The sequence below is a fragment of the Bos grunniens genome, chromosome 18, assembly GCF_055505025.1.
Source record: "Bos grunniens cultivar Pamir isolate PY7600 chromosome 18, Bosgru_T2T1.0, whole genome shotgun sequence".
NCBI lineage: Eukaryota > Metazoa > Chordata > Mammalia > Artiodactyla > Bovidae > Bos > Bos grunniens.
The window spans coordinates 40,383,073-40,397,683 of NC_141182.1; the positions used below are offsets into that span (position 1 = coordinate 40,383,073).

The following is a 14,611-nucleotide window of genomic DNA, read 5'->3' on the forward strand; positions in this document are numbered from 1 at the left end:
CACCATCCTCAAACCCATTTCCACCCTCCTCGCGTCCCCAACCTCCCTCCGTCCTCTCCAAGTCGACTCGTCTCGCTCTATTCCAGGACTTCACAAACTCCACACTCCCCAACTCCAACCCTATTGCTTCTGGCAGTCCCTCGCCTACAAAACACACAAACTGAGAGAGAGCCATTAGACAGCGACTCGGTCGATCCGCAGTACTCCGCGCGCGAGGGTCCGCCCCGACGCGCAGGCGTCCTCCTAAATCAGCAGGCGTCATCCTAAATCGGCGCGCGTCGGTGACGTCACGGGCGGCGCCACCCCTGAGCTAGGAACCCGAGACTCCAGCTCCGAGTAGCAGGTCGTTCGCCTGACAACCTGCTTCCCGCGCGACTTCGGGCACAAGGAACGTCTGCGCCACAAACTTGGACGAGAGAGGCTCTAGTGGTCGAGGGCTGCTGAAGAAAGTAGAGACGGGTGAAGAGTGAGCGACGCCTGAAGGAGACGTCAGCAGAGCGCCCCGGAAGCGGTCCGAGAATGACGAGTAAGCCGGATTGAGGGCCACGAAACTGGAGAGGTGTGGGGTGTTAGAGAGCCGGAGACTAGGCCTCGGTATTGGTGGGTGACAGGGTTGCAGGGGAGTCTGGACGGAACTGCCGTGGGCATTGTCCCGCCTTCTAGAAGTGTAACTGTGGCCCGGAGTCCCGATTGGCCTGGCGCAGCCTCTGAACTAGAAACTGATGTCGGGTTCTCTGGGCCGGAGGAGGGGGAGGGGGGCTCCCTGCTCCCTGGTGAGTGGTGCTAGAGGAGGGCCCAAGGCCTTGGTCTGACTTGGCTGCTGTCTCCCATGGTGGCGTGGTCCCTTTTCCTCTCTACAACCCGGTTTCCCCTTTTGTAACGGTTGGTGGCATCACCGACTCAATGGACATGAGTTTGAGCAAGCTCCGGGAGTTGGTGATGGACAGGGAACCCTGGTGTGCTGCAGTCCATGGGGTCGCAAAGAGTCGGACAGGACTGAGCGACTGATCTGAACTGAAGGTACTGATAATGGTGTCTGACCAGCCAGCGGTTCTGTGAACGACCCTTTTCTGGTGTAAAGCGCAGAGAGCGCGCTGGGGAACAATACCACTAACCCAAGGCTTTGAGAGTTTGAGCATAGCGCAGGTGAGCAAGCACCCTAGGCAATTTATATAGGCAGGGGAGTGACACCGTTAAACTGGATGTTAAGTTCCACTTCTGCCTCTCGATCTACGTGATCGAGTTAAGTGTCTCAGCATATTTGAACTTCCAGTTTTCTCAGAGCATAATAGGAATGTGTGTGTGTGTGTGCTTAGTCATCTCCGACTCTTTGCAACCCCATGGACTGTAGCCCACCAGGTTCCTCTGTCCATGGGATTTTCCAGGCGAGAATACTGGGGTGAGTTGCCTCCTCCCGGGTATCTTCCCAACCCAGGGATTGAACCCATTTCTCTTGTGTCTCCTGCATTGGCAGGCGAATTCTTTACCACTGGCGCGTCCTGGGACTATATAATAGGAATAATAACGCCTTTAAAATGGTCACTCAGAAAGTATGAGATAAAATATACATAGCTTTTAATTCGTCATGGTAAGTATTGAGGGCTCAATAACTGTTAGATGTCTGATATAGGAGAAAAAAAAAAGGCTTCTTGGTTTAATGCTAGTCACCTGTGACAGTTGCAGTCATTCATGGGGTTCCATACCCTGCAAGTTACTTTCTACAAACAGATTTCAATCCCTGTCTTCTTCAGAAGAAGAAATTAAGAAACAAGAGTGTGAAAATTTTTGAAGGTTGAAACCATGTTGAGCAATATGTATTTTGAGCTTGAAGAAAGCTCTATGGTATTTTATCAATTTAGGACACCATCAGTTGTATGATACATCTCAGCTTCATTGATAATAAAACGTGAAAAGTCTTTTTTTAAACATCAAACAGTAAACAAAATGTAATAGTTTCAACTGTCCTCATCCTGAAAAGCCCTGTCACATAACTGTTAAATGAGATACATTCTTAGAGTTCTAGAGCAACAGATTCCAGAGACTCTGACACACATTCAAGTTTGAGAAGCACTGAAGCACACCGCTGGGACTGCTAGGGTGGATGGATGTGGCTGGAGGGTAGGACCTTAGACATCTGAGAAAGCTCTGGTGCTGTGCTCTTTGGACCACCCATCTTCTGTCTCTTGATAAGCAAAGTGCTTTTCCTGGTTAGAAAAGCCTTGGATTTTACAGCCATAGCCAACAGGATTGATCTTTCCATGTTTGTGTGTGTTTTTTTTTGCCCCCTAGGTGTGGTCTACCATGCCTTTTCTCAGAAAGAGGCAAAAGAGCTCGACGTTCAGGTACGGTGCTTGGGCAGGGGGTCTGGGAGCAACAGAGGTGATGGCAAAGATGGCTCAGCGGCTTCTTAACTTTCCCACAGTTTACTCCTCACGTCTCCAGCAGACATGTTAGGTTTAATCAAGGTCTGTTGTTCTGCTGGCCTGCTTTCCCAGAGTCAGGTTTGGTAAACTGGGACTTCTTGAGGTGTGTCACCTCACCATGTGGGGGGCACCAGCCTGTGCTCCCCTGAAGCCTGTCATGGTGAGCACTGTCATTTGACCTTGTTACTCTGCCCGCTTCACTCCTGAAGAGGGAAGACAGATCATATTTCAGAAGTATAATTTATGGGTCATATCTGGGTGCTACAGACATACTTTGTCAGTTGGGCAGAAGCTTTACTGGTGACTCATAATGAGGGAGTTACTTAGGGAATCAAGATTTTGAAAAACTGATACACCTTTATTTGGCTTCTGCATGAAAGGTGGGCCACTTAGGTGTTTAAAGAATCAGATGTCCTCTCACAATAATAATAGCGATGATAGTGAATTTTTACTTAGCATTTAAAAGCACAGAGCTGAAGCTGACTGCCCTCCTTACTATGGGGAACCTTGAAGATTGTGTGTATCACATTTATCCCCATCTCCCACCCATCCCCAAGCCCATGTCTGCTCCATGAAATGAGAGCTTGATTACTATCAACACATGAGCTCCAAGGTGTTTGCAGCCCAGTTAGTGCAACAGAAGTCCAGGAAAGGCCCTGCCAAGAGGGCGAGCCTCAGTAGAACCTCAGTGCTGCCTGGGGCTGTGGCACACATCTGGGCAAAGGCACTGGAATGAGGAAGAGACTGGTGGAACTTCAACCTGAGAGACAGCAGTGCATGTTCTTTCAAGAATTACACGCAGTCATGACAGTTACTTGCCCAGAAGCTCTCTCTAAGCGCAGGCGCTCAGTCACAGCCACATGATGCTCTGCTCTGTGTGGAGAAGCGTGAACATGCAGGGCTGACAGTTTCTTCCTTCATGCAATGCCAGAACCAACTAGGAGAGTACCAAGCCACGTCTGCAAGGCTGAAGACTCAATATAGAGTATTAATGATATGGCCAGTGTCAAAATTGCTGCAGCTGGGCCCAACCTGGAGTTCTTGATGATGCTGTTTTTTCCTAGTGTTAGGATCATTTCCTTCGAGGCCATCACTTGCCTTCATTTGATCATGATTGATTAAATACTGTTGCCTTATTGTTTCTCAAGCTTTCCTCCCTTCCAAGGATGAGAGAAGTCTTTTCTTCCAAATAACAATGTTTTTGTCCATTTGGGTTTTTGCTGTGGCTTTTTGTTTTTGTTCTTAACTAACCTCAAAGAAGTAGAGTAGGAAGTTGGAGTCTGAGGTGATTGATCTGTGTGGCAGTTACAAATTGACATTTAAATGTGGCTTTCACATCTGGCCAGCTGGTTTGGTGGACACTCGGCCAACAAGAGGCTGTGTGGGCCTCAGTGGGTAGATAGGTGGGTCGGCGAAGGTGGCCACCTGCTGTTGCGGTGGTGTGTGGGAGGGCCCAGGGCCCTGGGTGGCCCCAGCCAGAGCAGCACCGCCCCGTCTTGTTCCCAAGCAGCACTTGGGAGCCCAGCGGGCCGAGGCCTTTGTGAGGGCCTTCCTGAAGCGGAGCATGCCCCGCATGAGCCAGCAAGCCCTAGAGGACCACCTGCAACGCAAGGCCGTTGTCCTGGAGTACTTCACTCACCGGAAGCAAAAGGAGAAGAGAAAGAAATCTAAAGGCCTTTCTGCCAAGCAGAGGAGGGAGCTGCGGCTCTTTGACATTAAACCAGAGCAGCAGAGGTATGGCGAGCTTTTCCTACCTTTCCATGCCAGCAGCATAATCTTCCTAGTACTGAGTACGGATTTGGAAAGCTAGGGGATTCCCTGGTGGCTCAGACCGTAAAGAGTTTGCCTGCAACGCGGGAGGCCCGGATTCGATACATGGGTCGGGAAGATCCCCTGGAGAAGGAAATGGCAACCCACTCCAGTATTCTCGCTGGAAAATCCTACGGACGGAGGAGCCTGGTGGGCTACAGTCCGTAGGGTTGCAGAGTCTGGCACAGCTGAGCAACTTCACTTTGGGAAGCTAGGCAGCCCCTGCTCCGCCTAAGCTAAGAGAGCCTCTCCCATTTCTGCCAGAAGGGGGCAGCCTTCCTTTACCAATTCAGACCTTTTTGAATTTGGCTTCTGTCCTATCCTTAACTAATAAGGCCAGTGCCAAAAGTGAGTCTGTCGCCCATGACAACAGGGCGACAGTTTTCTTAGAACAAAAGGAACTGATACTTCTTAACATGTATCTCTCTGTAGCTTTTAATAGCACTAGACAGTCACCCATTGGGGTTTTATTGCCAAAGAACGTGCTGCCCATGTGTTTCAGAAGTTTCTGAGAGAGACATCACTCTCTGTGGGAGGACATGTTCCTCCCTCCAGCTGACACTCCTTGGCTACAGTTCTGCATTTGCATGTCTTAAGACTGTTCATATGCTTTGGTTCCAAGATCTGTAGCCAAATAGCCTCCCACATCCCACAAGACAGAATCTGTCGCTTTGTTCATGGCCCCCTCACAAAATCAGCTGGGTTTGGGGAGGAGGAAGGGACTGCTGCCTGCCCCTGGTGTGCCTCGCCCGTGTCCCTACCGACAGAGTCCACTTTGGGTTTCAGCCTGAGGTTCTCATTTGCTCTAACCAGTGGCTTCGTTAAGCGGATTCCTCGTGAAGCATCAGGAAGGCCCATTCGGGGTCCCCTCACCTGCTTCCTCCCCAGCACCCCACCACTTCTCACCCTCCAGCAGACCCTATCACCTTGCACATGGACTTATGACAACCAGCCACTCCTGTTTACTGAGGACTTATTGGGGTCAGCTTCCTATAACAGAAAACCTCAAAACAGCAGTTACTTAAATAATAAGCCAGTAGCAGTGGCTCCTTTTCTCTTGTGAAAAGTCCAGTTGAATACCATCCTGGGCTGGTGCAGCAGGCAGTTCCACAGCCATCAGACACCCCAGAGTGCAGCCTTGGGTGCATCCTTGCTGCTGCACCAGCTTTATCTAAGGTGTCTGCTTGAGTGCCAGCCGTCACGGCTGCATCTAATCAGCAGGAAAGATGAAGGGGCAAAGGAAGGCAACGTCTTTCTCTTCTCATTAGCAAAAACTTAGCCTTGAGAGTGTTCTACTGGAGAGGAAACTAAGATTTGAGAGGTGAAAGTACTGGATTTCAGTGCGGTTATAGGAAGTAGAACTAGGATTTGCACCCAGGCCCCAGTGATGCAGGTCATTGTCCTTGGCATCAAGCCAAGCTCTGTGCTCTTTGGATGTTATATTGTCATATATTATAAATGTCACATGGCCTAACTTTTTATCTCTATCTGAATTTGCCACAGATACAGTCTTTTTCTCCCTCTACATGAACTCTGGAAACAGTACATCCGGGATCTATGCAACGGCCTCAAACCAGACACGTGAGTCACAATTCTGAAGCCTTGCCCTTTGAAGCAGAACCTAAGGGACCCTGCTATTAGCATCGCCTGGCTGCAGAAGTCTGTAGACTGCCGGTGCCAGCCGGCAAAGTGGATCAGGTCCCGAGAACGTGCATGGCGCGGCTGAGAAGGAAAACTACAGCAAAAGAATTCTACAACAAAGATGGGGTTGAGAGGTTCAGACACGTCTCCACAAAGGGAAGCGGTCTGACCACGACTTTATTCAGCATCTTATGTTGATACAGGAGAGCGTGAGAAAGACAAGACAGTTAACATTTTTTCTTGGTTGACCTATACATCTTACAAAAAGTCACAAGAAATCTTGAGAACATGGGAATGGCACCCTGTTATTATTTCTTACACCAGATAACATTTCCCTGTGTGTGAGAAGTTTGCCCAGAACTCCAGGTGTCTGCAGTAAATAATCGCCTAATCTCTGGGGTGGTGGGACAGAGAGCTATGTTTGCAAGCAAACCCTCAAGGACTGAGGCAGCTCCCAGAGCTGTGTCCTTCAGACAAAGGACCCCGTTCTCACGGGCAGCTCCCTGCAGTAGACCTGTTTACTTCTCTCAGAATTTATCATTATGGTATACATTGAAGGCTTCTGTTTACCTCTTAGGCAGCCACAGATGATCCAGGCCAAGCTTCTAAAGGCAGACCTTCACGGCGCTATTGTTTCAGGTGATTTGCCCAACAAGCACATCATCCGGGTGCCCAAGATCCTTCAGTGCCATTTCTTTCACTGCTGAGACCCCCACATCACCAGCACTTAGGACAGGAGATGACTATAGCCGTCTTAGTCCATTCTGGCCACTTGTTGGATGCTCTTAAAGGTCTCTGTGTGCCTTCTCCACACACAGACCCCTGCTGGTATCCGCACACAGCCTGCTACCTTGAACGGTCCCATGGTTTTAAATGTCAGCTCTGGGCCAGCAGTCCCCAAGTTGTCATCTCCAACACAGACCTTACCATTGAACTCTTTGAATTCAACTGTCTGCTGGATATAGCCACCCAGCTGGGCAGTAGTCACTGTAAACTTTACACATCTGAAACATAACCCTGGGTCTCTCCTCAGATCAGCCCTTCCCCTGGTCTTTGTCGTCTCAGTTGCCACTGAGATCAGTGTCAGTGATACCACTGAGTACTGCTGAGGGCCACAGTTAATAGTGCACTGTTCACTCTGGTGGTTCAGGCCGAAAGCCTAGGAGGCATCCACATCTCCTTCCTCATCCCCACCTCCAAGGCATGAGCACACCCTAACATCCAAATCTAAGCCACTGCTGCTCCCCTGGATTATTGCAAAGCCGCCTAACCCTCTTCCTACCAGCACACTGCTCCTCCCCTGACCAGGCAGCCAGAGGGAGGATTTTTTTAACTGAAAAAGTTCTGTCCCTTCTGCCTCTTTACTGTGGTCCAAACAGCCTGTCCAGTCTCCTTGGGCAGCAGGTCTAACCACACTGGCCAGCTTTCTGCTTCTCACCAGGCCTGGCCCTGCCTCAGGGTCTTAGCATTTGCTTCTTCCCTCTGCCCAGGAGTTCTTTGTGCTCACAGACTGATTCTTTCTCGTTATTTGGGTCTCTGTTCAGATCTCACTTCCCAGGGGTCTACCATTACTAAAGGTGACCCCTCTCCCCCATTACCCGGCCCTTGTTTTTTTTTCGTAGCACTTACCACTTCAGAAAATACAGTTGTCTGTATTCGTTACCCCTCCCGCTTTAGAACAACAGCTCCCTGAGAGCAGGACCCAGGCCTGCCCTTTTCACTACTGTGCCCAGCACCTGCCTAGGACAGTGCCAGACACAGCAGGTGTTCCGTGACCATGTACTGGCTACACGGGAGATGGGTTGCAGGAGGTGAGGGGCCTGCTGCTGTGGTGGCAGCTCACTGCTGGGTGACCTGTAGAGGCTGCCCATTCTGGCCAGAGTGTAGGAGGTTACAGGAAGACCATGGTGAACAGGTGTTCATTCAGGTCCTGTAAGTGAGACTTGGCCTTGCCAGAGCAACCCAACTGTGGGTCTTGGTGGTATTGGATACATGTGTGACCTCTTGGCTCCAGAATCCTGCCTAGGACCCCTGTGGCAGCAGGCCCTCTGAAGGACACCTTATCAGAGCAGCACAGAGGCTGTAACGCCCCCAGTAAGGGACTGGGAAACCTGGGTTTGTCCATGCCCAGCAGAGTAGCCAGCACTTAGGACAGGAGTGCTGCCCCTCACCATGCCCCGCCTGTGCCCTTTCTTCCTCTGCTGGCTCAAGGTTGAGAACAGAGCCCTCATCCCCGACAGGCCTGGCTGCCTGTGGCTCCGCTAATAGCACAGAGACCCGAGCCCTGAACTGCCCTTTTCCTTTGCAGTTACAAAATCCAAGTGCCCCTCCTATGTGGGTGTTACAGGGATCCTTCTACAAGAAACAAAGCATGTTTTCAAAATCATCACTAAGGAAGACCGCCTGAAAGGTATGTGACTGGATGGCCGTGGCTAGGGCCACCACAGCCAACTCATCGGCCCTTTCCTAAGGGCTCTAAAGGTAGTTTGGCCTTTCGAGTCAGCAGATCCCTGCCTGTCTTACATCTCAAGCCTGGAGAGACCATCCTGGCACCCAAGGCTCTCCATGAGACACTTGTCAGCCCAGCCACCATGGCCAGATATGATCAAGGGAAGGAAGGGTTGCTTGGCTTTGCCTCCAGACACCTGGGTCTGTTTCCAGGACTGGGACCCTCCACCTGCCCAAAGGCTGCTGCCTCCCAGAGGATTGTAGCCAGAGAGCTAGAAGGGAGGAAGCCAAGGCAGCGCCTGCCCCTGGAGTTCCCAGAGCCCACGCCCTGGGATCCAGGGAAGTGAGTCCCTGCTCATCTGCCTGTTGTGCTCACCGCTCTGGCAGAGGAGCACCTGGTCTGTCAGGATTCCCACACCCCTGCCTTGCCCACGAATCCAGAGATTTCAAAACCACAGTGGGGGTTGTTCCTTTCATTTTTGACCCTTGGATTTCTTGCGGCTTGCTTCCATTTCCCTAAATGTTCCTCTGCTCTCATTTTAAACCTCAGAAAGTGGTGTACAGGTTTCCCCAGGAAGCATAAAGCCATGAGTCTGTCTGCAGGTTATGTGGTAAGACCTGTTTGTGGCAGTTTTTCTGGGAGTTTTTGATTCTGGGAGTTTGGTTCATAGCCTTTCACCCTGAAAACTAGGTGTTGAGTTATATTTAAAATGTGAGTAAATGGGCCTTCTGGTAGAATCATCACCTTCATCCTGGTATTGTTAACTTTGTGGGTTCCTCCATTTCCTAATGTCTTCCCTAGTAGCTTTGTTTATTTTCTAATACAAGCATCTTGGGAATGATAGTTTCTGTAAAAGTGAACTAACTGCCAGGATTTTTTCCTTAGCCTTTTTCTCTTACTTTTTTTTAGTTATCCCCAAGCTAAACTGTGTGTTCACCGTGGAGATCGATGGCTTCATTTCCTACATTTACGGTAGCAAATTCCAGCTGCGGTCAAGTGAGCGGTCTGCAAAAAAGTTCAAAGCCAAGGGAACAATTGACCTGTGAGCTGTTGCTGCCTAAGGGGATTATTTATGCCAGCCAAAGACTGGAAACATCCACCTTTCAGGAAAGAGATGGTCAGGCCAGTTCTGGTTAAAGACCACTTCCAGCCAGTTTAAATCAGCGTTAAGGACACTTAGTCATCTGGGAAGAAGCACACTGTACTGAGCACAGAATGCAGGGACCAGAGGGATGTGTCTTTGTAGATGCTCTTGTTTTTATATTACTCGCATGGAGAGAAAAGATCGGCAGAAAGCACCAGGATTAACACAAGTTGACCTAAATAGTTTATTTGGTTTTTCTTTTTCATACTTTTCTGTGTTTTCAGAATGTTGTTTGATAAATCAGTAGTTTGTGTGATAATAAAATACGCGTGTGGGCGGGAACAGGCCACAGGAGTGATTCCTGCAGCACAGCCGGGACGGAAGGGAAGAGAGGCCTCAGGCTCTCCCTGGCTTGTGCCTTTACTTTTGCTCTGGGTGCCATGAGGCCCCGAGTCTCACTAGTTCAGAGGTGCCTGCATCTTCCATGCGTCACTTTAAATCATGCCTTCTGTCAAGCTCTGTGACCTAACCAAGGTTTACTTTGCTGTTTCTAGAAAGCAGAAGAAAGTTCCAGTACAGGGAGCTTAAGCCTATGGAATGTTCTCAATTCCTGAGTCTATTAGGCTCCAGAGGAAGGTGGACTGAAGGGAAAATAAGACTACAGCCTTTCCCAAGGTCTAACCTGCTAGGAAAGCCTGAGTCCCCAACGGTGCTGCCTTAGGTGACTTGGTTCCATTTCTGCTGCCAAAAAGCATGGCTCTCCAGGCTGACCCTAGGCCTGTGGGCAGTGTGCCCGTGGGCCAGTAGATGGGGCCCTTCTATGCAGGCCTGAGTACAAACCCGCCGAATGAGAACAGGGTGGGGACCAGCCTTCCAGGTCTGCTATTAAAAAAGCCATGTGGCTTAGCAGGCCCTATCACCCCTTTCCTTTGAGCAGCAGGTGTTTGCCAGTCAGCAAGGTGAAGGCAGAGCACTCCTGATGACAAACTGGTGGCAAATTCACGTGCTTTTTGCTTCCACACCAAGAGAGGCAGCAATGCCAGAGCTTTGCTTTCTCAGCATTTCCCGATCAGACTCTACACGGGACAAGAAACACGGCAAGGGGGGTGTAAACACTGATTTCACATCAGCTGGAGAACAGCGAGAAGGCCTAGCTGTGCCTCCTGAAGGCTGAGCCCACCGAGAGTCTCCCACGGTCATACACGCCTGGCAGCTCGACCCCGCTTCCCTCTCTGCTGTCCCTCACTTAGCAGGAGGGTCTGGGTCTCCTGGGGTGTTCTCCGCAGTCTAGCCACCGTTGCCTGTGGTTTGGAGCACAGTTCCCAGCACCACCTCAGACAGGGCATCCTGACCCAGTGACAGCCATTGGGTGTGGCCACAAGGACATCAGAGTCAGAGCACTTTCTTGCCTGGGGCCTCACCACCTGAGAGGGGTCAAGCTGGGATTTGAACCCTATAGTCTAGCTCCAGAGTCACACGTTTTAGGATGGGAAGAGACTTCGAGAATGCATCCTTCATTACCTGGGTTCCCGCTTCCTGAGGGAATCTCTTGTCTTTCCCATAATACGGCTTCTGTTCTTCCGGCTGTCTGAAAGTGCCACACTGGTGACAGCATAGGTGCTATCACTTCTAAACCCCACTGCTCTTCCCCACCCCTCTGCAATGTAAAAGGCGGCCAATGTTGTATAAATATACAGTTGCTTTCCAGAAAAGTTGTTGGAACCAATTGCCATGTGAAATCTGTTTTTCATTTGGCTCAGACTCAAGTTTCCATGTGAGTGCTGTTTAGTTTGTAGACTTCTCTCCCCCTCCCCAAGGAGACTTGGTGAGAATGCTCACCTGCCACAAAGCCGCTGCTGGGCTGCCTGTTTCTGGGAGACCCTTTTGTCCCTAGGGGCCATGAGGCCCTGTGCCCCAAGGACCACGCCGTCCTCAAAGGCAGAGGAGGCGGTGAGGAGGGCCCAGGCCGGGCTGGGCGCTGACTGTGAGTGAGCGATCCCGATGAAACTGTTCTAAACACTGAGCAGGCAGGTGCATGGGGCTGGCCATGTCCCCATGGCTGCAGCACAGGGCTTGTCTTGGAGAGCGGTGTAGTACTTGCAGACCAGTCTCTCCCATCTCCACTGCCCAGGGAGCAGAGCACCAGCAGAGCTGGGGCCTTGGACACGTAGGCTACTGTGAGACACAGTGAAATTTGCCTTGTGTATAAGCCTTCATGCAGGGGAGAACCCTGTGCCCCAAGAGAGGCCTGTGAAGCAACAGAAGAGTTAACACCATGGGACGAGACAGGAGATGTGGGTACAGTGACCCACTGTCCCCCCCAAGAGCGAGCAGGCCCCAGGCCCTTTATATCCCCTAGGGCCAGTTCTGAGAAGGACACAGCCACAGTGCAGGGCCTGCAGAGGACAGGCCAGCGCCTCTAGGGCAGGAAAAGGATGAAGCACCTGGAGGGTGAGAGGGGCAGCGTGGACCATGCCTTATTAGCCCAGCCTGCCGTAACAGTACTGCAGGGAGTCAGCTTAATCAACAGACATTTCTTTTTCTCATTGTTCTGGAGGCTGGACGTCCAAGATTAAGGTGCCATCAGGGTGGTTGTTTGGTAAGAGCTTGCTTCTTGGCCACATCACTGTGTCCTCAGATGACCACCTGTGTGCACTCGGGGAGAGGTGAGAGGAGATCGCTGATGTCTCTTCCTCTTATAAAGACACCAGTCTTATGGAATTAAAGCCCCACCTTCCTAAGCTTATTTAACTTTAATTACCTCCTTAAAGGCCCAGGGCTTCAACAGAGGAATCTGGAGGGAACATGATTCAGTCCATAACAGCCATGGAGGTGTCCCAGGTGGGACAGACTAGTTGTGCCCTGCACCCTGACCCACATCCTCAGATACTGGCCTGGCCCAGCCTTCCCACACCTGTCTATGGGGTGCTCAGACCATTAGCCAGTTCATCCAACCCACCTGCTGGACCCTGAGCTCCCATCACCACAGGATTCCAGAATTTGCTCATGGAACTTCAATTCAGCTGCTCTCTCCAATACCAGGAGCTCAGAAGCTTCCAGCTTCTCTTATATTTCTGCAAACAGCTCCTCTTCCCAAGCCCTCTTGTTGGGGCCAGGCAGAGTCTGGTTGGGAAAGGAAATGAACACACAAGTGGGCAGGGTGGGCAAGGGAGGCTCCTTGGAGGTGGCTCTGGATCCAGGCAGTTGTGGGATGTTTAAGAGCGCGGTCACACAGGCTCGGTAGGGGCCTGCAGGGCCAACGTGGAGGACCCAGGAAATCACCTGCCCAGAGGGCCTGGGGCCAGCAGGGGAGAGACAGGAAAGGCTGTGGGGCTATGGCTACCAAACTCAGGAGATGCCCAGCGGGAGGGGAGAGATGGCGGGAGATGCTAGAAAGTTCTACTGCATTGGGGCAGGCTGTGGAATTGTACTGATCTGGTCACCCAGTTCTGGTCTTCCAAGGCCTCAGTGTCACCATCTGTCAAGTGTGGCCTTGAGACTAGATCAGGGCTTCCTGAAGTGGGATTCTGGCACTACCTGTGCGAGAATCTGCAGGATATGTGTTAAAAGCAGCCAGATCCTGGGCTGCGATCAGACTCCATGGGTGGAGCCCAGACAGCTTTCTGTTTCTCTAAGACCCCAGCTGGTTCCTCCGATCGTTGATGTTTGAGGAGGCTGGACTCCAGATGGTATCTGAAGTCTTTTCCAGCTCTGACATCTGGACTGTGATTTAAGATTTGGGCCTCTCGGGATGGTGCTTTCTGAATGCTGGAAAAGATTGTCAAATGACTGATCTCTCAGGTTCTGAAGAGTAAACATGAACATTCCCCCCAAAAGCCATAAATTATGGTAAAAAGCTTGCTTTCTGGACAATGGCTTTAGTTCTAATTTAGTTTGCATTTCTTAACTATAATGTCTAATTAAGACATCTGTTAAATGTCTATAATATTAATTTAATAGAGGGGGTTCTAATAGAACTGTATTGGAATTGTCCATTTAATTAACCTCATGGGCCTTTAATGGATGTCTTAAATAGACATCATTAACAAGAGTGCTAGACAAATTAAAATTAGAGTCAGTAACATTCTTGGTAATTTTTCCTGAGCTGTGAAGGACAAGCACTGCTAAGTAGACAGACACAGAGATGGGAGTGTTGGTTCTGTTATCCCCAGCGGGGTCCGCAGTGGACAAGGCCCCAAGCACGGCTCAGCCATGCTGTGTCCTGGTCAGCTCTGCCCAAAGAGGGTCCAGCCATCGGAGGCAGTTCTCAGGAGCACAGTCCTGCTCTGCCCGCTTTGTCTACCTTTCACAGAAAACATTTGCTGACCCGGTCCTTCAGACAGCTCCTGGCTGCGGGAAGGAAATGGAGGAAGGAAGGACTCAGCCAGAGATTCTCACTAGATACCATAGCTGCGTGGATCGGGAGAGGTGGCACACTCTAGCGAGCAGGACTGGCTGCAAGGGGTGGGCGGGATAGGGTGAAATGGGATGAAAGGAAAGCGTTTTATCACTTTTGGCCCCACCACCCCACTAAACAGCTCCCACTCAAATGAACTATAGCCTTCCAACATCAGTACTCAGTTCTCTCTTAGTTCATCTCTCATCCACTTTTGTCATGACTAACCATTCCCTGCCTCTCGAAACACCTCCGAAGCCCCACACTCCCTGACTTTCCTCCTGCCTCTCTGGCCACACCTTCTCAAGTGTTCTTTCATGGTTTCTTGTCCTGTTCCAAACGTTCAAATGTTTGTTAAGCCCTGAACTCCAGCTTTGGACTCTTCTGCATTTGCTCTGTAGCTGGTCTCATCCACAATTTCAAATACACTTGACTCTCAAAATCATATTGGCAGCCTAGCTGCCTCCTAACCCCAGACCCAAGTCTGTACCTGTATAGTCTGCCTCCCAGCCCCGCTCCAGTGTGAACTTTTGAAGGACAGCTTTGTACTGATCTCTGCTGTCCCCCCAGTGATGTAGAAGCACTGTCGGAACCCTAACAGGTGCTCCATGAGGGAATGAACGCAAGTGCACGTTGAAAGCTCCACCTGCAGATCTCATGGCCCCCCAGCCCACCCCCGCCTGATATGGCAGTGAATGGCCTCATGGTTCTCCCATTACTTAAGCCAGAAACCCAGCATCATCCTCTCTCACATTCATGCCCCCGAAACCAGTCTTCCATAAAGTGCTTCCATAAAGGGCCCTCCTTCC

General features: G+C 50.7%; 1 protein-coding gene across 11 annotated transcripts; it reads left to right on the top strand.

Annotated features, from left to right (window-relative positions):
* Positions 1 to 283: 283 nt before the first annotated feature.
* POP4 (POP4 ribonuclease P/MRP subunit) lies at positions 284 to 9,748 on the top strand. Of its 11 annotated transcripts, none has more exons than XM_086351680.1 (8): positions 284 to 526; positions 1,475 to 1,588; positions 2,290 to 2,342; positions 3,934 to 4,157; positions 5,736 to 5,813; positions 6,451 to 6,512; positions 8,182 to 8,283; positions 9,232 to 9,748. In XM_086351680.1, exons 4-8 carry the CDS (start codon positions 3,988 to 3,990, stop codon positions 9,366 to 9,368), a joined length of 549 nt encoding a protein of 182 aa, XP_086207806.1. In that variant the 5' UTR covers positions 284 to 526; positions 1,475 to 1,588; positions 2,290 to 2,342; positions 3,934 to 3,987; the 3' UTR covers positions 9,369 to 9,748. The 11 variants fall into 11 exon arrangements, with proteins under 11 accessions (XP_086207806.1, XP_086207804.1, XP_086207805.1 ...); XM_086351678.1 differs by lacking the exon at positions 1,475 to 1,588 and adding an exon at positions 8,872 to 8,932; XM_086351682.1 differs by having other exon boundaries at positions 492 to 594.
* Positions 9,749 to 14,611: the final 4,863 nt, after the last annotated feature.